Below are 22804 nucleotides of genomic sequence, written 5' to 3' on the forward strand. Positions count from 1 at the left end.
TTTACGTGATCCCACTGTACCTGTTTCCTAGCTGTGTTTTCTGTCTGCACCAAGAACGAGTGAATGTTACAACCTGAAGTTGTGATGCTAGATTTGTATTCTTTGTTAAAGTATGGAGTGATAAATGATTAATCTGGCTCTTCTAAAGGAAACATCATGAATAGTTCAAAGACCTTGGGCTGTATGTAATACTTAAGTCAACAGGGGCGTGGGAGAGTGGAAGTGTGAGAAAGGGCCTCAGAGACCTGTTTCTGTGTTGTGAAAACAAAGACGCATATCAGACTGGATGGTTAGAGATGTCACTGCCAGAGAGAGAGTGTGAAACAAACAGAAGCCAGAGTTTGGGTAGCATTATTTCATCTGAAGCAAAAGGTTGGTCCTGCCAATCTGCGATTATTGCAGCTTTTCTGGAAAGATTCAAACATTAAGTGGATTAGGATTTTCTTACAGCAAAGTCACATGTATGAAGACAGCAACTTTAATTTAAATGTGGTCCATTCTTTTGTTGGCTGTATTTTCATTTGACTTGACTTGTGGGGAAAGTCTGACTGTTTGAGAACATGTACAGCCGAATTGTACAATATGTTCAAGTCTACATGTTCATGAAAGGATAGAGTTCAAGCAGTTCTGTACTTAAGTACAGCTGTGCTTCTACATTAGCTTAGCATTGCTTACATTAGCATAATAAAGTGCTCATAACAACGTTAACAGCCTGATGTTAATCAGATACCCTATATGTCTACCATATTTACCATTTTGGTTTAGTGTGCTTGCATGCTAACTTTTGCAGTACAAAAGTACTGCTGAGGCTGATGGGAATATCATTAGATTGTAGGCATTTGGTCATAATTCTGACCTGATGATGGCGCTTTATGAAAAGTAAGGGGATCACCAAAGTTATTATAATTCATCCCGTGGGGAACATGAACATCTGTACCAAATTTCATGATAGCCCATTCAATAGTTTTTGAGACATTTCACTTAAACCAGGTAGTGTTTAGGTAGCGTTACTTTAAAAGTAACATGTTACATTACAAGATTACTGTGATTAAAAAGTAACCTGTAATGTTACAGCATTACCTACCAAGAAAAGAAACTTGTTATAGTGCTTTGCATTACCAAAAACGAAAACCTTTTTTCGATTCCTTGTGCATGTTCATTATATCATCTGATGTCAGATGATCTAACGGCCAACTAGGCAGAGGCAAAGTATTGACTTAAAGGGGACCTATTATACTAATTTTTGGGCCTTTGTATTGATTTTTGGACTCCTATAGAGCAGCTACACACGATCGCCCGCACAGAAAGCTTTGTAGATCTTCGGGACACTGTGCCTCTCGCTGCATCTCTTCCTTGTATTTTCTGCATCCTGCGAAAACGGTCTATGTAATTTACTCCACCCCCAGCCCTGCTCCATGTCAGCCTCCCGCTGAGCCCACTCCGCTGTGATTGGTCACACTCCCGAGGACTTCCGAAGGGCTGGCGAGCGCTGCCGAGCCCGGCTACCAGCTAATCCAGCTTCGTACTGGCCCATGTTGACAAAACAGTCCTGTATGAAGTGCCGTAGACAGACAAACACGGAGGTATTTTTCCTTTGCTGGCCGGGAAAAAGCAACTCTATCCACTTCTGCCTGGTGCTCGCCTCTTTAGGAAAGCTAAACAAAGTTAACTTTCCCTCACACCCGAACAAACATTTTCTGGGAGCCATTGCTCAACGTCCTAACACTGAAATCGTTGTAGACAGCAGAGCAGCGCACAGCGATATAACTTCCGAAGCAGAGCGGGGGAGGGGCAGGCCTAAAGCATATGCCGGTGTATGACCATATTAGTAAGTCTGGCATGCATTGACGTCAGTGTTACTACACCGTTAAAAAAAAAGACAGTAAAACACAGCGTGCAGAGCCTCCAAAACAGCTTGCAGGGCTCACTTCCAAATGCATGAACCTCATTATTTGACGCTTTGGAATCATTTAACACGAGTATCCGACATTGTGACAACATTTATAGGTCAGAAAAGAAGAAAAGCATAATAGTTCCCCTTTAAAGAAATATTTAATAATGGGGAATTTGTTGACTGGATCGGACTTGAGATAGCCGACTCCACAATATCAGTGTCCATTGAGACCGTAGACTGTCTGTCGTCTGTCTAAAATGCAAAAAGTCACCTACAGAGTATCGTCCAGTGACAGGGGCACATGGTCTAATTTCTATCAGTGGTGGGAATTAGGCCTGGGCAATATAGCTGAAAAGATAGTGAAGCTTCATATCAGTTGATATCAATAATTATTAGTCATGTAGGTCATGACTGATGACATGATATGTACTCCAAAGTATGGAAGTGGTTACGGTGATGAAATAAGTTTGTTGTATTATCAGTCTTGGTCAAGAAGGTACTCCTGCAGTTTACACACAACACTGTTCTGAGTTTATTTGAATTCCAGCTTGAAACACCACAGTTCAGTCCAGTGGACTACACGCACAGAGCATGCAGCACAATGACTGTATTAATTCAGACTTTGCTCAAAGTGTTTAAGATACAGTATAATCCTAAAAATGTTGTAGAATAGTAGGGATTGATACATGCACTTGCCTGTAAACACACATAAAGGCACACACAGATTACAGAGCAGGATAGTATGAAGACCTGCAGTCCATTCTGTGCTCCAATTTGAGTGTCTGATCTGAGCAGAGCAGACAGGCGAGAGCAGCGTGCCCTGGAGTCATGTAAAATGCAAAGGAATATACTACTCTATTAAAACCTCCTGATGGCAGAGAGAGCCTACGCACACAAACACACACTTGTGTACACATTCTTATGATTATACACACGAGTGGAATGTACTAACACTTATTGTTCAATCTGTAGCATCATAGCATCCAGACACCAGCACTTAGTAACTCTTGCTTATGAATGGGCAATCACATTAACTGCCTCATGGTTTGAGTGTAGAAATATTACAGCTCTGTGCTTTGTAACAGTCTGTTAATCAGATTTGCGGGAATTGTATGATTTCAATTACCATAAAGGGAAACTTGTTTTCTTGACCAACAGAGAATCGACCCAGATTCAGAGCTGTGGATTGTTAACCACCATCATGGCACCTCCTAATCCCGACTTGTCATCTGGTATCTCTTCCACAGCGCTTCTGAGTGCACTCCTAAGTGTACTTAACTCTAGCAAGTCTACATGTTCTTGTTTCATTATTAAACCCTCCCAACAGATTATCAAGTTTTTATTCTGCCCGATGCCAGAAGTTGCCTCTTTCAAATATTCTCCAGCACTCATCTAAAACTCTAACCCCAAACGACGCTTTAAAACACTTAAGTCTGAAACCGCCTCTCAAACACAGGACAAAATATTTACTTCAAGACAGGAATATTTTTCTGTCTGACAACATGCAGGCTTTATACCTCTTAAGTAGCGAAAGTGCCGGGAGTAGTGCAGCTCTGAAAAGAGAGATCTCAGATGACGCGTTCCTTTATCATCGCTAGAAGAGCCGGGAGACGCTTTTATGAGACATGCACATCATTATTGATAGACAATCTCAGCGCTGCGGGGCAAAAGTTGTTAATGTCGACTTAGGTCTCATGTTCATCTCTATTCTGTCCGCTTAATTGGTGTGCAACGTAGTGATGAACATTGCATTTCAATTGCCTTAGTGAGCGAGGGGTTAAGCAGGGTTACCTCAGAGCTTTCTAGTGTTTCACAATTCAATTGAGGCTGAATTAAGCAGCAAGTGTGTTCACATTTCTCTGGTTACATGTCCCATATCAGCATGTCTGCACATATACATAGCATCACAAATATTCCTTGAGACAGACAACACACACACACACAAACACACACCTCGGGCTGTATACAAACACACCGACACAAAACATATTGAGGCTGATCCCAGGTAACAATGTAAAAGACAAATGGTGAATCTCAGACCTCTCCTGAGGCCTCGGTGTGACTATTTTTGGAGTCTGTGTTCATCTCGGCTCATCTCCTCTGACTCCCTCTTACCGCTTACAGTTTGGTCTCTCTCGCTCTCTCTCTTTCTCTCTCTCTCATGCTTCCCTAAAATGCTTGCTCACCCCGAGCCACTTGTTTATCAGTCTAATGTTTGCTCTTGTCAGGGACAATATGTTCTCTCTCCGCAGCAGTCTACTCAGTTATTCTTCATCTGGCCCCTGGGCTGTTCTTAGTCAGCCCGTGTCCCCAGACACTTCTCTACTGACCAATGGAGGGCTTTAACTGTTTATGGCTATTATGTGCCGGCTTCATACAAGCGAATTAGGTAATGGGGGTGCATAGGGCACTTCAGAGTAAACCAAGTGTTAATGCATTTAGTAAAGGCAGATCAGAGAGAGGCTGTTTTGTGACATCACACATTTATGATGAAGAATTCATTATAAATGTACATGTTTATGGCAAGATGTTTATGGCTCCACAATGCTGCTTTAGCTAGCATTTTCTTTCTGACTCCAGGAAAATGAAATAAGCACAAATTCACAGTATGACCAGCTATTGTGGTGTATGTACATACACGCATGCATCCACGTTGGCAGGCAGTTACACACAGACACACACACTTCCATGGCTAAAATGTAAGGAAAAGGGCTCGGAATCTCTTGGCACCTCACAATTCCATTTAATTCAGATTCAGAGGGCTACGACGCAATTCTAAATCAATTATACATCTTGATGGAGCCAAGTTTTAAGTTTTCAAGCCAGGGGTTGCTGGTCAGATTTTATCCATCTGTGGTTGCTCACACTCACCCATCCCCACCAATACTCAAGAAGTAGACTAGTTTAAAATCTAAACACAGTGTGCGTGTTTTATGTCTGTTACACTTTGCCATTGGTTCAGCTGTAAGGAATCTACAGCCTGTCTTACAAAATTGTTTTGAATTGGGTTTTAAATTCATAGTTATTAACTATTCTGTATCAATTAATAATCTTTGCAGAGAAAATCATGATGCATCTAAAAATCAATTATTTCCCCCACCCTTAGTAAGGAGTTGGTTTAAATCCCACCAATGGAAAAAGGAAGTCTCTGCCAAGTCCAGTGATGCCTGCCACAGGGCTCTACAACAAACTATTAATCAGTTATGAAAGGGGGCATGACTGAAGTGCAATGCTGCCTCCTGCAAGAATCAACCACAAACAGTTCACAAATTTGGTTATGTTATGTAAATCCATATAAGAAATGCTTCCTCTTGTTAATAGGCCACTGCCATACCTTTTTTTGTGAACTGGCATGAACAATTAATAAGCTGTGGTTTGACTCATGACCAACCTTTTGGAGTCTGTGAATTTGTTTAAAAGTTATGCACCTTTTGTGATAGGCCACTCCCATTACTATGCCCCCTTTTAGGTAATTGGTATGAACACAAACACACATTTTCACACGCACACTTGATGCCCATCCCAAATTTCAGCCTCCGAAGGTGAAAACTGTGGCCACCAAAGGGTAGGAAAACTTTTGTGGACCGACCTATGAACCATGAACGACTGGTCACTGCTAAAAATCATCCTAAAGGTATTTTGCTGAAAGCATCTTTACAGAATCCCAGTTGAGGCATCACAAAAGCTGGCTTGGAAGCTTCCGGATGAAGAGGAATTTTCCTTTTTCATTTCCGTCCACTTGGGATGCAATTTCACACCATTAGCCCCCCCCCTGCTCGTCACACCACCCCTGGACCATAAATATTTCAACCTCTCAATCTATATTCATTATAAAACACATGCCCAATGCAGTATGTGGTTGTGAGGACACAGGGCTTTTATTTATTCATCTTATTTATTTATATTTCTTTCCTGAGGGCGAGACGTTGGTTTCTATCCATCTGTGCTGATTGCTGGCTATTACTGAGCACTTAGAGCCTCTCCTGAACTGGCCAGAGGGGAGCACAATCCTCGAGAGATCCACTCGCTTCAGGGCTAAGAGGTGTGTTTGTTGTGTACATTTTTATGGGGAAGTAACGGAGTTACCACAAGAATGATAGCACAGACAAAATAGCCAGAATAAAAAACCCCAAATCTTGTGTAAATAGAAAGAATTCCATGTGGTTTCTGTGTTCTCATCACGGGAATATTTCTGTCGCTTTCAATAAATTATTTTTCATGGACATCAAATGTACTCTCTCTGCCTATGAAATATTGCTCCCACTCTCATGTAGCTGTGTGAGTTTAAGATTTCCCTGGTGTTGTTCAGGTTTCGTTATATATAGTGATCTACCCCATTCTTCACCTTGTCACATGCTATTCTGCTCCAGTGTAACATGCCATAAATCCCATTTTAGACTTTTTAAGAATCCTTTAACCAAAGTCTCATAAACATTTAACTACACAGACTTATCTTGAATCGTTTCATATGCGGTGTCATATGCAGTCAAGTTGCAAGAACACTTACTTTCACCAACCCCTGTTTTCAAGAATACTGCAGACATGCAGACTTAAATTACTTGATTTTTCTGGGTTGTCAATAAGCTTTCAGATTCAACCTGATGTCTCTGTCCTCAGGATTTCAGGACTGATTTCTGTTACATAATACAGCTAAATCCAAGGCCTTGGCTGTTTTATACCAAAAATAGCACTCCATTAAAAAAGAAACAAACACAAGGGTCTGCATTAGGTGTGGTCATATTGCTTAGGGTAGATGAATTAGAATTCATGAAGTCCAGTTTGATTGACAGATCTGCGAGTTCAAAAGCTACCAAGAATATGTGCTTGCAGATATTTAATTGGGCAAAATTTGCAGAATTACACAGTAACCTGCTACACATTGAACACAGCCGAACCAAGCTGTAGATGGATGTACTCTACACTGGCATGAGATGCTAAATAAACCCTGCAGGTTACATGGAATCATATTTACACCTTCTCTCCATGTCTGTAATGACAAAAATAACAATCAATACATAGGCAAAAATTATTCAGTTTGCTGTCTATTAAAGCCATTCTCAGACAAATTCAGGACTGGAAGTTGTACTGTGGGTTTTCCAGATTTCACTTTCACAAAAAACATTAGGACAAATGTTTTAGCATGCTGACTTTTTTTCTGAGTGTTTCAGCCTGATTTACACAGTTCTTTATCAACAAGGGTCCATATTTAGCCACCAGTCATTTTCTTCTGCCTGTCACTAGTGTTGTCTGTTTTGACAATTTATTTTTGAAATCTCCACGCCAGCTAGCCGCCTGGTCAGCAGCACCAGTAGCCAGAACATCAGATATCCTGATCCTCCAGGCTTCACGGTCGGAAGCCTGTTGTATCACAACAATGCTGCTGGCTGAATGTCTTGGCTCGTTCTGCTGGTAGAACTGCCCGTCTGTCTGAGAAAATAACTGAGTTCTTGCAATGGCTGTGCACTAATTTATTCTTCCTTTTTTAATCGCTTTTACATTTCATTTCGGTAAACGTAGATACAGCCTGTATTCAATGATTGCAGAGCTCTCTTTGAGAGTAGTGTAGTATCACCATTAATCAGATATACATGCCAAAATAGTCGTTATTTTGGCATGTAATGTTGCAGCTGAATCTGTGTGTCTTTGGCAACAATGGTGGATACTAGCTGCTAGTACCTAAAGCTCTTAAGTCAACACTTTATATGCCTTCATGTCTGAGCTAATAATCTGTCCTTTTGGAGGGCAATATTATTATTATTATTTTTAAATGACATAAGAGAAAATTCCCTTTGATAAACCGTGGCACTGTTTTAGTTAGAACCATTTTAACGGCGCTGCTGGCAGTTTTTTTTACACATCAAACACAGTGTGTGTCTCCTTTTCTCTGGATTTAAAAGAACTACTATCATGTGCAAAATTATTGGAACAAAAACTTGCAGGAGGTGCATGGGGTGTTTGGGGACTGGGTTTCACTGCAGCTATTAATTCAGCAGCATCCAGTGAAGCTGTAAATGGCAGCAGGCCAGTGTCTGTCAGGTCTCCTGGGTATTTCTGTGTGTCATGTCACTATAGGGGCATGCAGGTCTGTTCTGCTACCCACACAGTTCATGTTCTGCTCTGCTTAGATCTGGATGACCGCATCCTGTGGTACAATACCATCAAGGTGGATGAGCCTTTGTAGTTGAAGGGGTATGTGGTCATCTTTGGGTGTCCAAATTGGGATTTTTTCTAAAAAAGGAAAAATGTGTGAGAAAACAGCATTATAATGAAGCGCTGCAGAAATGCTCCAGCCTAAAAATCTTGTTCTTCAGATGAAAGAAAACATGTCTGTTACAGACCCCAAAAATATCACATCATTCTGATTTTGAGAGGTTTTTATATTATTATTTATATTATTTTATGTTATTTAATAGCAATATGACTTTTTTTACCACATCAGGCAGACCTAGCACAATCGTATCCAGTTGTCAAGCATCCTCATGTTAGATTGTTCCCTTTGTAAGGTAACATTTTGTGTGAAATCTAAGTTCTGCTACTCTGTGCTGCAACTCTGCTCCTGTACAAGACACTTTGATTTTTTAGGCTAATTGTAGTGTCTTTCATCCGCAGTATTGGTAACACACATAGACAATGGGGGTGGTGGGCAAGTAATATCAATGTATGCCTGAACACCGTGTAACACCAGTAACACTGACTAGCAGGGCAAGCCTAATTAGGATTAAAGCATTTAAATGAAATGCAAGCAAACTATAAATTATGCAGTTTTGCAGAGGACAGAGAAAGATAGTGCTGGTTTAAAGGATGCCTGGGGGGTGGTGGAGGTGGGTGTGGGGGTAGAAAAAGTTAGGACACTCTGACAACTGTATCTGTTGTTAATGGACCTGTATTGACTGTCAGTATGAAACCACATTGAGTATTCCATGTCTGCAAATAGTGTAGCTCATTCTCTGGTGTTATGGATAAGTGTTGACCCCCCCCTTTCCCTTGCTCAAATGCCTCCCCCCAGACTTAGAGCATCCCTCCCCTGCCTCCTGTCCTTCTCCTCCTTCCTTCTCCTCTTTCCTCTTCCTTTATCCCTCCATCTCACCTATTGATTGGCCAATAATGTGTTTTCAGTGGTAGATTAATGGCACATTATCCTGACAAGGGTGTCTGAGGGGACAGGACGTGAGGGAGGGCGTGAGAGACGATGCTCTTTAATTGATACATGTTTTTGTGTGTGTGTGTGTGTGTGTGTGTGTGTGTGTGTGTGTGTGTGTGTGTGTGTGTGTGTGTGTGTGTGTGTGTGTGTGTGTGTGTGTGTGTGTGTGTGTGTGTGTGTGAGAGAGAGAGAGGAAGAGTGAGACAGATATAATGGAAATATAACTATTTAAAATTAGCTCACATAGATTTGTTCCAACAGGTTTTTTGGTTTAGTTATAGTTGGGTTTGTCTGTAGTTCTACATAAAGCAGATAAAATGAAAGTAATGAAAATATTTTATTCTAAGCAATACTTTTTTTGAAGCTGTAGATGATGAAGTAGGCTATGAATGGTTATATATTTTGGTCATAGATACTGAACCTGTAATCCTTGCAGTGGAGTCAAATCTGAATTAACACCAAATGATGTGATAAAAGTGTATATGTGCTAATTAGGTTATAAAGTCATTGATCATTTGACAGTTCTGGCCTGACTAGAAATAATCAAACCGGTTATCTTAAATAGTGCGTCTCCTGCACATAAACACCATGTTTGGGGATGGATGACAATGTTGGATTGTCTGTTGGTCCACTACTTTGGTCCAGACTGACTTCAAACTATTGAATGGATTGCAAGGGAATTCTGTACAAACATTCATGGTCTCCAGAGAATCAGTAATACTGACTTCAGTAGTCCCATGACTTTAATGCTACGAGGTTGAGATTTTTGGCTTTAGTTAAATATCTTAACTCTTGGATGGATTGCCGTGAAATTAAAGATTCATATTCCACATAGGATGAATTGTTATTACTCTGTTAATCCCCTGACTTCTTGTCTAGCTCCATCATCAGGCCAGAGTTTTCACTTATCTAGTTTTCATTTATCACATTAAATATCTTTATCTGTCAGTGATTGGAACACATTGTACAGACATTCATGTACATTTGTGGTTTTATGTGAAATGTCTTAACAACAATTGAATGGATTGCCATCAAATTTGGTTCGAAGATAAATGTCCCCCCTCTGGCAGAACTTTAATAACTTTGTTAACCTCCTGGCTTTTCTTCTATAGCACCATCATCAGGTCACACTTGTGCTTAATCAAACTATATTCAGGTTGAAAAATTAGAATCAATGCCAGCAAAGAGCTGGTGAAATATAAAAGTAACTGATTTTAGATACAAAATAATGATCACACCAATCAGCTCTTTGCTCAAGACCAAGCTGGAGACATAACTCAAGTAAAAAAAATGGGTGAGTACTTGTTCCCACGTTTGTACTTTTTAAACAGAAAACAAGTTTTATATTATGATATTCAGATGTTTGCTACTGGAAATGACACACAATATAGCCAGCAGCAAGCAGTTTGGTATCAGCGAGGGGCATTTACCTTGATAAGTACCTACCTCATGATCTCCCTTCAGCCACCTGACACCTTATTTAGGTTTTTCTTGTTAAAAGGGAAGGTATCGTGTAGAAAACTCATCATCTCTACTCCATGAATCCTAGTTTGCAGTGCTTTCAATGCCAGCAACGGGAATAAATAGAAACGGGACGTGCAACAAAAGTTCTACTCAAAACGGCGTGCTGCAGTTAGGACAAGGTGCAACAGATGATGATGAGGTGATGATGGTGGTGCCATGGTCAACATAGTAAACATTATACCAGCTAAAAATCTGCATGCTTGCATTGTCTTTGTGAGCATGTTAGTATGGTGACTTTAGTAGCCTTAGCAAAGCAGTAAATTTAGGGTTAAATATGTAAACTATAGCTTCTTCTAGGCTACTGGTTTCCTTGTAGTGTTGATAGCTGCATGCTATTTTATCATTCAATCTGATATCTGCTATGCAATAAATGACTAGGACCGGGATTTTTTTCTCTTGGTCTTGCGGGCAAGTTAGACCAATACATGACCTGGCTGGACATTAAAAGTGGTGGCATGCAAAGCAGAAAGCGTGGTCTTTTGAAAAAGAATATTCCAGCCATTTGTAATCCTCATACCATTTACGATTTAATTGCTGTCCAACTTTTGTGGCTGGTTAATGGAAGAGAAGGGCACCTTGGTTCCTCAACATATGACTTAAATCAGAGGGAGTGGTAGCTGTGGCGGTGGTGGTGAAACAGCAAGCAGTGACAGACTGTTCTGGCGCTCCCTCGTGTTGTTTATTTAAAAATAAGAAAATACTAAAATGCTTGAGAGGGCTTAACTGAGGCACATCACACATGGAAAAATACTGGTTGCCTTTTTGTTGATACCCTTAGAGTATTTTAAATACTGTGCTTTAGTTTTCAAGAAGAGTTGTGCAATGAAATGCAGATTTTGGTCCTGTTCCTATTGCATGGTCTAAATCTATAAATTCAATAATTTTAACTGAGAGTAAAAACAAAAGTGAAAAAAAAAAATATCTACTCTTACTTGGCTTACTTTGCAATTAATTTTTGGCTGTGGTCCAATCTGGTCTCTTGTACTTCTCATCCCTGCATTGTCTTCACCTCTTATCTCTGTCTCTGTATCACTTGCTATTATCTGACTTCATCCCCGTCTTTCAATTTCCTCCAGCAATTTGCATCATGGAGAAGGGGGGTTGACTAAATTAGCAGATCAATAGGCCATCAAACAGTCTTTAAGTGTGACACATACACAGACCTCCTGTCTCAGGTTTCCCCCTCTAACTAATAGCCTTGTTGTTTACTTTACAAAGTGCTGTGTCATGTAGTTTTGGTCTCAGGTTGCCCTCCAGTGCACTGGGACACCCCCAGGGAATCCTCGGACAGGGCTGATGCTGGAGAGCACACCCGTAAATAACACCCACACATTTTGTTTCTCATCCTTTATTAGAATGACCGACATTGTTGAGGCATTGTTGAAGTCAGAGCTGTGATTTATGATTTTAGCGAAAGTTTTTTTCACTGTATAAACTCTTACAAATAAGTGGTCCTCCCGAAGGTCAGAGGTTCTACCCAGAACCATTTGCTTCTGAAGAACCCTTTTAAAAGAGAGTTTCCTCAAGTTCTTTGTAAAACTAAGGCTTCTATTTCTTTTTGGAAGAAATAGTCCTTCACAGACCGTTGAAATCCTCATATAAAATGGTTCTTGGTAGAACCTCACAGGAGATGGTCTAAATAAAACTACTGGAATATAAAAAGATTTTCAGCAGAGCCCCCTGGGTGAAACCCCCTGGGTCAGTTCTAGGTAAAACCCTTGGAATAAATAAGGGTTCTAGGTAGAAATCCCTGGGCAGGTTCTAGGTAAAAATCCTTGAAGTATAAAGAGGTTCTCAGTAGAACCCCCACAGTATGTCCTAGGTAAAACCTTTGATGTATAAAAGGGTTTTGGTAGAACCCCCTGGTGGGTTTCAAGGTAAAACTCTTCTAGGTAGAACCCACTGGGTGCATTCTTGTTGGCACCCATAGAAGGGTTCTCTGTAGTACATCTCTTTGGGGGTTCTGGGTGAAACCTTTCACAAATGGTTCCAGGTATGACCCTATGCTGGGTGCTAGGTAGAACTCTTTGAAAGGGTTCTTAGTGAAACCTTGATAAAGAGTTCTCTATGGGGGCAAGAAGAAGAACTCCTCATGGTTCTAGTTTTATTTCTTAAACTTTTATTTCTGAGAGTGTAAACAAATATATTCTATGCTGTACATAGATCATTGGCCTAAGTGGGAGTATATATTTGAAGTCCTCCATGTGAAATCTTTCTGCGACAGTCTGTTCGGTGCTTTCATGTCGTAGACACATGTTCGGTGACTGTCTGTCCCATCGTCTTGGGCGATGACCTTTGTCAGATGACTGGGAGAGGTGAACAGAGGTTGAAGTAACAAGTGAGCTGAGAGAGGGGCCCCCATCTAGTCATGCAGAAAGGAGCTGCCAGAGAGTTTTATACAGGCACACACACAAAAACACACACACTCTCTGTCTGAGTCGCTCTCCAACCAACAGGAACAGGACTTCCTTGCTCCTGACCAGCCAGACCTCGGCTATAGAGAGGCGCAGACCCATGCCGGAATACAAACGTGATCGTAGTTTTTTCCAACACAAACACACACTCATCAACTGGTTCTGAGCGATCTCTCCTCCCCCCCTCTCTCCCTCTTTGTTACACACTCTCCTCCTCAGTCCTTCTCATTCAGTCATAATCACACAGTGGGGCTTCACTGCACAGACTACTATGATGAGCTATGACAAGGCAAGAGGCGGGAGGCAAGCAGAGTAAGAATGGAAGAGGACGATGGAGTGACAACATGAAAAGAGCACAGTGGTAGAAACAATTAGCACTTCTGATAACAAGCATTCAGGAGAATTCATGCATTTATGTCCGACATGTACTCAGTAAGGTCATTCATAGTAATGAATAAAATCTTATTTTTAATACAATTTTACCTTATTCTTTGCAGTCAAAAGACCCATACACTATGATCTTCAATTTATGTATCCATTGAATAGAACTAAAATGTTGAAAATACCATTTGGCCACACCTTGCATCCTGTCTGCCGTCATGTCTAAGCGGGTAGCCGCCAGGGATTGTGGGTACTGAGCAGCAGTAGTGAGATTCTCTCTTAGCAGCTCTGAAACACGAGACAGTCTGCTGGACATAACGGGCCACTCTTCTTCGGTGAACACACACACACACACATTCAGTATCTGAATCACAAACACAATGATGCATGTAAATGCCTCAGAGATTTCTTTAGTATTTGGTGGAGTGGATCGATAATGAACAACCTGGTGTTAGATGGAAAATCCTGTTTACATCAGATATATGTCCCTCTGTGCATTTAAATTTTGACTTTTCTATTCAGTATGATTTAGGTGTACACTGATAAAAAATGTGAAGTGTAAGGGGGGTCAAAAGGCAACTGACTTTCAACTCAGTCAGTACAGGAAGGGGATTTTCATTAGTGGGAAAAATAGCGTTTTCATCCTTTGACAATTAATGTAGGATCATTTTAAATTAACTGTTCAAACCACAAGTTGGATCCAGTTGAGTTCTGCTAACTGACATACCCTGTTGTCCAAGTCAAGGATGTTAAAGTTTGTGGCACGGGGAGGGTGAGGGGGAGAACAATTCCCTGCAGGGAGCAATAAAATGTCAAATTATTATCTTTGCTCTCTGGAAAGTCACAAGGTTCCAAACATTATAACTCTACACCGAAACTTTTCCAGCTGCCACAATCACTTTAGATTTTTTTTTAAAGCCATCAGAGTTATGAATCTCCTTAAACAATGACAAGACCTGTAAGGAGTTTAGTGAAAAATAAAAACCCCCTACAGAAATATGTGGTGTAGAAGGTTCTATTTCACCACCTCAGTATTTTTAAAAATATTTTTTGCTTTTTAACAAGAAGTAAAATTAGATTAAATCATATAATGATGCTTTTTTTGATATACAACAATGCTTAGTTTACATCTCAAATGTGAAGACTATATCACCAGTTACAGAAATATATGTAGATTTTGAAACTGATACTCAGTGTATTGTACATTTCTTTGACTCTTAGTAGTATTACATTTGAAATGGACTGGATCCTGGATGTGCTACTGACTTCACCCATTTTATTCCTGCTCTGTTCTCCTTGACCACATTATAAAGCGTTACACATTCTGCAGAGCATATGATGTGACAATTAAGACCTGTTATCAGAGAAACAGGAAATCCAGAAAGCCAATAACTCGGCTGTTTGTTTTTAGGGATTAGTGTGGTGCATTAAGTCACTCTGGAGTCTGAGGTGTATTTCCAAAGTGCAAACTCAAATCTTTAGTAATACGCCTGACTTGACATGAGTCCATAAGGAATGAGCCTTGGCTTGGCTTCATGTGAGTGGGAGCGCAGCTTACCACTGTGTACACTTTAAATTATGCTGAGGCTGCTGGTATATCAGTCTGTGGCTGCGGTGCGACAGCACAGTGGCCTCGGCTCTGGAGGAAAGCTTGAAGATCTAGGTGCAGTCTCACACAAAAACTCAGGAGGGGACGAGCTTCTCCTCTTATCCTTTGCTTCCTTCACAGATCACTATTTTTCCAAAAATGTTTTAGTCTCTCAGTGAACAAAATTTGTCCCATATGGCTCATAATGTGTAGTTTGTGTAAATATACCACGTATATCCAGAAGCTTGCACACAAAAACCTAGAAGGGAACAAATCTCACCTCTGGTCTGTCCACCACTTCTTGCATGCAAGAAATGTGTACGTCATATTGACCTACATTTATATTTGTAATTTATCAGTATTTTTCCAAAAGTATATGTTTTCTCAAATAGGTGTAAAATTAATCTTACATCATATAGCCATTATTGACATAAATTTCCACAATATTTTTCTGCATACTATTTGTATTGTTTTGACCAAGACCAAAAAGAGATTCCTCGTATTTAAAAACCTACTTGGCAATATACACAATTCTGATTGTGATCAATCTGGGATACCATAATGCATTATATGTGTATATATATATCCTGAATATGCTGGTTATATATGACTGATTGCAGATAAATATTTCAATTGAGATACTGACGTCCATTATTTTGTAATTTTTTTTTCTCTGATTTACTGATGTTTTTTTAGTCTTGTTCCTTCTGCTTATAATGTAAAGATGTAATTAATGGATTTTATAAAACATGCTGAATTTAAGCAGACTGTATACCATTTATACAGACTGATTTTCTCCCAACTTAAAATGCAGTTATTAAAATATGTTGAGGCCTGAGTTTGTGCAGAAAAATAAAATAGGGCTGTTTCCTATTGGATTAGCAAGCATTGTGTCAATTTACATCAAGGGGCCTTTACTGCACCAAATATTTACATTTTTGCTTTGATTTAAAATTTGTTTTCAATTTTTGATATGATAGCTGTTTCAAGTTTTCATCAACAAGTCTTCTCACAGGTCTGGTCCTTTACGAGAAAATCCATGTTGCACTTCATACTGAAATTACAGAGACAGGCTAAAATCAACTGTTGGATTAGTAAAGTCCCTGAACATATGGTACATTGTATCTTCAGTATCTGCACTTTCATGCAACTGTAATAATAATGAATCTTTGTGAAAGAAAAAAGAAAAGAAGTCCATTTCAAAACACTGAATCAATTCTGTAAAAATATTTCTTGAATGAAGATGTTTTAATTACAGTTTCAGTAAATGGTGTAATTAGCCTATAGGCAAATGTGGAATAAAGTAAGAATAGTAGGATACTCAGAAAAAATAGACATGCGTGAAACAGAATAAAATGTTAATTACATTCATTTAAATACATAGATAATTTCAATAATTCAAAATCCTTTATGATACAGGAGATGCATGCAAATAGCTAGGCTATAGTAATTTCTTTGGTGGCTTAAGCTGATGGGAAATGCTGCTGTTGTTGTTGATGATGATGATGATGATGATAATAATAATAAAAATAATAATAATATGTAAACAATAAAATGTTGAGACTGATGAGTTTTAGGCCTCCCTCAGGCTATCATTAGCTCAGCCTGCTACTTCTTATAAACGGTTATGTGTAACTCTAGCAGGTTTAGTGTAAGGCCTACAAACCCAGCTTTGACTGAAAAATAAATAATACCCAATCATCTTATTTTTAAGTGATATGTAACTACTCCTCTGTCGTGATACTCGCAGAACAGTAAGGCCGCAGGTCCGGCCCACCATCTGAACACCTTAAATGCTTGAAACTTGGCAACAGACCACCAAAAAGTGTCTCTTTCACGTTGGGAATGAATGAAACCATCATACGTCCCCGTCATACAGGCTGAAGTACTTGCTGGCGTTTGAGAAGCAGAGGTAAGGCGTGCTGCTGCCCGGGTATACGACGGGCAGGGGCATTGGCAGCAGACATCTGCCCAGCAGGTTGCTCTCTTTGTACAAGGCCGGGAGCTGCCCCACCACCACCGGCTTTCCAGTCTCGGGGAAATCTGTAACAGGTCCGTCGATTTCGGTCGAGATTTGCCGTTTCAATTTATTCCTGCGGTTCTGAAACCATATTTTCACCTGGGTCTCCGTGAGCTGCAGTGAACTGGCGAGACAGGCGCGCTCTGCGCTGCTCAGATAGCGTTTCATATCGAAGGTAGACTCCAACTGGAAAATCTGTCTCTTGGAAAAAATAGTGCGCGTCTTCTTTTTCGTTATCATTTTGCTTTTCTTGGCGGGGCTGCCTCCTTTGTGCGGGTCCGTGGCAGTGGTGGTGGAGCTGCTGTCGTCGCAGCTGCTGTCTCCACTCTCAAAGCGCACATCCGTCCCCTTCTTCGGCTCTCCGCGGCTGATGATGACCGATTCCGTTGCTCCGCTGCAGTCTGTGATCAACTCTGCGAACAAAATGACATTAAATTTAACCCGCTGTGGTTACGTTTCAACTGTGCTGCTACACTGACATGAAACTGTAACATCATCGGATGAGAATCGTGCGTAATGATGAGCACAAATGACAGAAGGTCTGTGTAGGCAGTCAGTAAACACATCAAACCCCACTTACCACTTTCGTTAAGCCTGCTGCCCGGGTCCTGCCTCTGCTCCTCATGGTGACTCTGGAAAGCGTCTTTACGCAGCGCCGTAGTCGAGTCATCGTGCGCTCCGACGGGGTGACAGCTGTCACAGTTCCTCCCGCTTGTCTTCAGATTGAGGATGTTGTCAATAGTGAATTTGAGAGAGGCGGCGGGTCGACATGGTGCGTCCACTTTGTTCATATTCTCCAAAGCTGAAGTCCTTTTTTGTTTACTTCCGCGACTCTACCAAGTCTAAACTGGAGCGTTAATCTGACCACTAACGTGTCGATGCTCTACGCACCATATCAGCAGCCACTGAGCGCACACTGCCGGGCTGCCGATGCTCTGCCTGCACCGTTACTGCACACACCGGATGGAGCGCGCCTCGTGCCCGTTGATTGGTCCAGGGGAGCGTGCAGTACGGGCCAATAACAGCGAGGGGATGGGAGGAGAGGGAGGGCAGGAGAGTATTGTTGTGCCCTCCCCCTCCTCCACTCACCCCCACACTCTCCTCTAACTCCCCCTTCAACCTCATACATCTGCTGCAGTGCAGGGACACCCGGGCCCGGAGCCCTGCAGGACTCCCCCAGGAAAATAAAGAATAGTTTAATTTCACTGTTATTTCACACTGTACTCTGTTTGCGCTCTGAGGCACTGATGGTGGTTTTGATCGTCGTCTGCGCTCTTTTTCTGCGGCCTGGCAGTTTGATTCGAGAGTCCCAGATTTGGAGGAAAGTTTGTCAGCCGAATCGTGCGTGTATCTGTGTCTTTTTCATTAATGTAATGTGATATTTTTTCCTCAAAAATCTTTCATTTAGAATAGCCCAATATTCTTGTCTCTGATTTACACGTGTGTTAAGCACAAACAAGTCAAATAAATATACAGTAAAATAGTAAAACCTACCGATAAAGATAATTGCTTTTCAATCTTAGCCTATAATGCATTGACAAAACTTTTTTTTTAATTTGATTATTTTGACTTATTGTAGCCCATTTCTAGTCTATATTTAACAAGTCATATAAACTGTATTTTTTCTGTTCATTTAAAATGGTGTGTGTGTAAAAATGATGCCTTTAGATTACTGTTTTACTTCGTGATTTATTTATTTATTTATTTTATCTCATGTCATTTTGTTTCTTTTGAGTAGCTACTCATGTTTCACTGTATATTTTTTTGTAATCCACAAAATGATGGAAACTTTTTTTCATGAGTAATGCGGTGTGCTTTTATTTGGGAAATTTATAAACACGTTCTCACGTGTGAGATTCCATTTTAACATCCGATCATTTATTTTTTTCAAAAAATAAAATAACAGATTATTTATTGAACTATATAGATGCTCAGCTGACATGCAGACCAACGACAAGAGGTTGAGTAGTGGTAACAGAAGCCTTATGTAGCAGAAACTTCAACAAGTGTATAAAAGGTCAACTTGGTCATTTCCGAAAAGACACACAGGTCCCTGCTGTAAGCTTTGCTCACTGGTTTTGTCACATATGGATTCACTTGATTCTCGTTTAACACTTCTTTGCTTGAACCTGCACGTTTGTGATTGCTATACAGGAAGAAACATTTGACACCAGTAAAGTTTATAAACAACAGAAAATCAGACAATTTTGTGCTTGTTTTTTATTTATCTATTATGTGAAAAAAAGTGACAAAATTTGAAAGATTTGTGGCTTTAAATATAAAAGTTTGCAAAAATATGTGTGTATTCAAACATACAGTACAGTACATGAACAACTCTCGGTTTGCTTGGCTCTGTGACAGAGCACAGACTCTTGCAGAAGTTTATGAACAGATTTATAAAAAATGATTCATGACTGTGTGGTATGTTCACGGTCTCTGTGGCTCTTTGGATGCAGTCACTGGTTTTCTGCGACATTGTGGGTTATTGCACGATTCAGTATATTAACGGTGAATTTATATGGACCAACAGTCTGATGTGTCAGTCTTCAGCAGTCTTTACACCAAGCCGGTCATCTGCGATCTTAACATGCTCATGGAGTGAGCGAACGAGGATAGAGGGTAGTTGATAGAGCTGGAGAAGCCCGCGACGGGTGGAGAGACTGGGTGTCCATTCAGGTTGAAACCCAGTGCTGCCGTGGATGCGGGCCCCTCGTGATACAGGATGGGGACCCTGACAATCCGCTGGGTCGAGTGTGGGATATGTGCAGCCTCCAGGTCCGCCGCCAGCTGTCGCTTCCATTTATTCCTCCGGTTTTGAAACCAGATTTTGACCTGAGTCTCTGTCAGGTGGAGAGACGCAGCCAGTCCCGCCCTCTCTGAGCTGCTCAGGTACCGCTTCACGTCGAAGGTGGACTCCAGCTGGAACACCTGACTGCGGCTAAACACGGTCCGGGTCTTCTTCTTACGACTGGGACTCGGGTCCGAGGACGCCTCCTGCTCCGACCGTGCGTCAAAACCGTTCTGTGCGTCCTCGCTGTCGTCCGTCAGGTTGCTGTCGCCAGTTTTCCTGTCAGTTTCGTCGCTGCCTTCCGTTATGGGTTCAGACATGGCGGGGGAGCATCTGTCACTGGTCGATATGGAGCAGCAGTGGTCGTCTGGGCTTGTGTTATCTCTTGGACCTGACAGGAGAGAAGACAACGTGACTGACTTTTTAAAGAGCAACTAGGGAACAAAATGCAAATATTTGCCACATAGTCGAATTTCTCAGCTTTTGGACACATGGTTGGCCTTAAATCTAGACTCTATGGGTTTGTTATTGTTGTGTCTCCTTCCCAGGACGTCACATACCGACGTTTTGGGTAAGTAAAGCGTCCTAAGAAGGACAAAATAATTAGAAAATAAAGGCGGAGGGTCTCTGTAAATACAGCCACCAGCACACTCTTCAGGCAGGCCACAAGTGATGATTGAAAGGGATTACTTATATGACATTAATATGATTTTAGGAAAATGTTGAAGATTATGCCTTTGAAACATATATAAAACTTCTGCAGCGTTGAGGCATGATAGAGCTAATCAGCCAGCTGGAATAAAAAATACAAATAGTGCACTAGAAGAAAATGACAAATTAGAAGAGTTAATACATTACCTATCTTAAGTTTTCATTTGCTTAAATATTATTTTGAAATTAATTGATTTATATATTTAAATAGTGTGTTTGATTTAAATAGGTTATTATTTAAAATATTGTGTTTTATGGTTCATTCAGAAAGTTGGGGTGCGCATGGGCAAATAAGGCGTTTTTATTGGATTGCATAACACATGATCCACGTGAGGAAGTTGTGTCAGGGCCGATTATGACACAGATAAGAGTATAATGAGTAGATAATTGCCTACCAAAGGAAATCTAACATGATCATTGCAGTTTATAATTTCATAATAGCATCCAACGAGTTGATACAGATTTACTGTGCGGGCACTGACCCTGGGGCTTTCATGAACACAAGCTCAGCGGTATTATGGCACGTTGGATTTTTTGCAAAGTATCTGACTGTACATACCAAAGGGAGGGGCACTTTGTTTTGATGTGAGTGGCACAAATGGCACGGGATGTGCGTAAAAGCGTCATGTTGACGTGCAGTGTCATTGCGCCTCTGTTTTGGGTTGTATTCTGAGCATTTGTGCGTAATCTTCAAAGTAACATACAGATCGCATGACAAGCAAACATGAAATATCCTCAGCTTTTATACATTTATGAACTGCAGTCACGGTGATCAGACATGAAAAACATTTAGTTTTACACTTGTTTTAAACTGATGCGACGTCTGCGCTACAGAAAAGATTAGCACACATTTCAATCCAAGTGCATGGCACTGTAGTAGGTTGGGGAGCGCGGTGGGAGAAGGAGCATAGCCAGGAATACAACAGTCTGGGCTCCACTCTCGACTCGCCTTGACTTTGTTGGTTTTATTTAATGAAGCGAGAAGCAGCAAGCGACGTTCCTGGCCGCCTCTCTATATTACCTCCATATGGCTCTAATAAAGCCATCGTAATTAACTTATACAAATAAATGACGGCTTGAATACTGCCACTAAACAAACAGGGATGTCTGCCTTTAAATAAAAGCTGAGACCATAAGCAATAAACACACATTTTAACATTAAAACCCTGTTGATTTATAGTTAAGTTGTCTATCAATTAATGCCAATAGTCTGTTATAAAAATAAGTTTAACTACAAGCACCAGTCTATTGCACCATAGCAAACCGTACCAGCAATAATTGCAACAAACTGTTCATGCTATTTTGCACAGATGCCCGCAGCTGAATGTATTGCCTGGCTTTGTTTTTCGCTTTGGGTAAACAATTTCAGGACATATAAAAGCTCTTCTCTACTCACTCCGTGGTGTTTCCAGAGCTCTGAAGTTTAAGGCAGCCCCTCCGCGGTACCACTGCAGCGGCGAGTCACTGTGCGGAGACCGAGCTGTGGAGCTGCAGCCGTCGGGCGCCGGAGCACTCGCCTCGGTTTGATGTGCGTCCAGGACTCGGCCGGTGGACACCGTCTCCACAACACTGCTGCTCGACATCGACTCCTGCCCATCTCGCCCTTTGCCCAGTAGGTTCTCGATAAAAAACGACGAAGCCCTCGATGAGGTTGGAATCTGGTTCTCCGTTAGCTTCTCCTGCATGTTTTCCCCCAAAATTTCACGGTGCCTTTAAGCCAAAACCGAGTTGCTCCTGTCTTGATTGTGCGTAACGCCAGCAGAAAGTCCGAGCAGTCATTTCAAGCGTCGCTGCTTTTGCGCTGTGATCGGATGAGGAGTCATGATGGCAGCGACGGGACGGGGATCTCCTCGGTGCCAGCGGGAGGAGAGGGAGACGGAAGCAGGAGTACAGTGAGACGTCAAGTCAAACGCTCAACGAACCGAGGGCATCCAGCGATTGGACGAGCACAATAGCAAATGGGGTTTTCCAGGGAAAGGAGAATTACTGTCTCTCTGCGTCAGCCGCTGCTGCTCCGTGTGTGTGTGTGTGTGTGTGTCTGTGTGTGTGTGTGTGTGTGTTCACGTGCAGGCCCGTCCCCTCGAGGCCATACAGCCAGGAGAGAAAACCTCTGTTCGTGGTACAGCTCTCTTTATTTGGGTCAATTAGAGTGCAAATCAAAATAAAGATCCGCCTGGGCAGCAGCTATCCGCGGGGTCGAGCCCCCCCCCCCCCCCCCCCCCCCGGTCCACTCTGACATAGGAGGGCTCAGTCAGCAATTAACTGGCAGGGAACGACAGTGTGGAGCCTGTCAATTCTCTGCGTGTGTGCTCTATTTATACCATTATAGGAATGCAGCAGAAG

At 41.4% G+C, this 22804-nt stretch overlaps 2 protein-coding genes across 2 annotated transcripts; both read right to left on the reverse strand.

Annotated features, from left to right (window-relative positions):
- Nucleotides 1-16169: 16169 nt before the first annotated feature.
- Nucleotides 16170-17906, reverse strand: hmx4 (H6 family homeobox 4). The gene is made up of 2 exons (XM_084713763.1): nucleotides 17543-17906; nucleotides 16170-17375 (listed from the first exon to the last, which is right to left on the reverse strand). Exons 1-2 carry the CDS (start codon nucleotides 17751-17753, stop codon nucleotides 16801-16803), a joined length of 786 nt encoding a protein of 261 aa, XP_084569889.1. The 5' UTR covers nucleotides 17754-17906; the 3' UTR covers nucleotides 16170-16800.
- An 857-nt stretch (nucleotides 17907-18763) lies between these two features.
- Nucleotides 18764-22526, reverse strand: hmx1 (H6 family homeobox 1). Its single transcript, XM_084713774.1, has 2 exons — nucleotides 21858-22526; nucleotides 18764-20141 (listed from the first exon to the last, which is right to left on the reverse strand). Exons 1-2 carry the CDS (start codon nucleotides 22144-22146, stop codon nucleotides 19519-19521), a joined length of 912 nt encoding a protein of 303 aa, XP_084569900.1. The 5' UTR covers nucleotides 22147-22526; the 3' UTR covers nucleotides 18764-19518.
- Between the last annotated feature and the right edge of the window lie 278 nt (nucleotides 22527-22804).

The sequence above is a fragment of the Lutjanus erythropterus genome, chromosome 3 (genome assembly GCF_056507025.1).
Source record: "Lutjanus erythropterus isolate fLutEry1 chromosome 3, fLutEry1.hap2, whole genome shotgun sequence".
Classification (NCBI taxonomy): Eukaryota; Metazoa; Chordata; class Actinopteri; order Lutjaniformes; family Lutjanidae; genus Lutjanus; species Lutjanus erythropterus.

Bases quoted from the DNA above. Each gene is read 5' to 3' on its own strand.
- hmx4 (XM_084713763.1), bottom strand. From the start codon at position 17,753: ATGAACAAAGTGGACGCACCATGTCGACCCGCCGCCTCTCTCAAATTC. The intron at 17,376-17,542 runs GTAAGTGGGGTT...TTTTGTTCGCAG, and splicing joins CAGCAGGCTTAACGAAAGTG to AGTTGATCACAGACTGCAGC.
- hmx1 (XM_084713774.1), bottom strand. From the start codon at position 22,146: ATGCAGGAGAAGCTAACGGAGAACCAGATTCCAACCTCATCGAGGGCT. The intron at 20,142-21,857 runs GTGAGTAGAGAA...CTCTCCTGTCAG, and splicing joins AGCTCTGGAAACACCACGGA to GTCCAAGAGATAACACAAGC.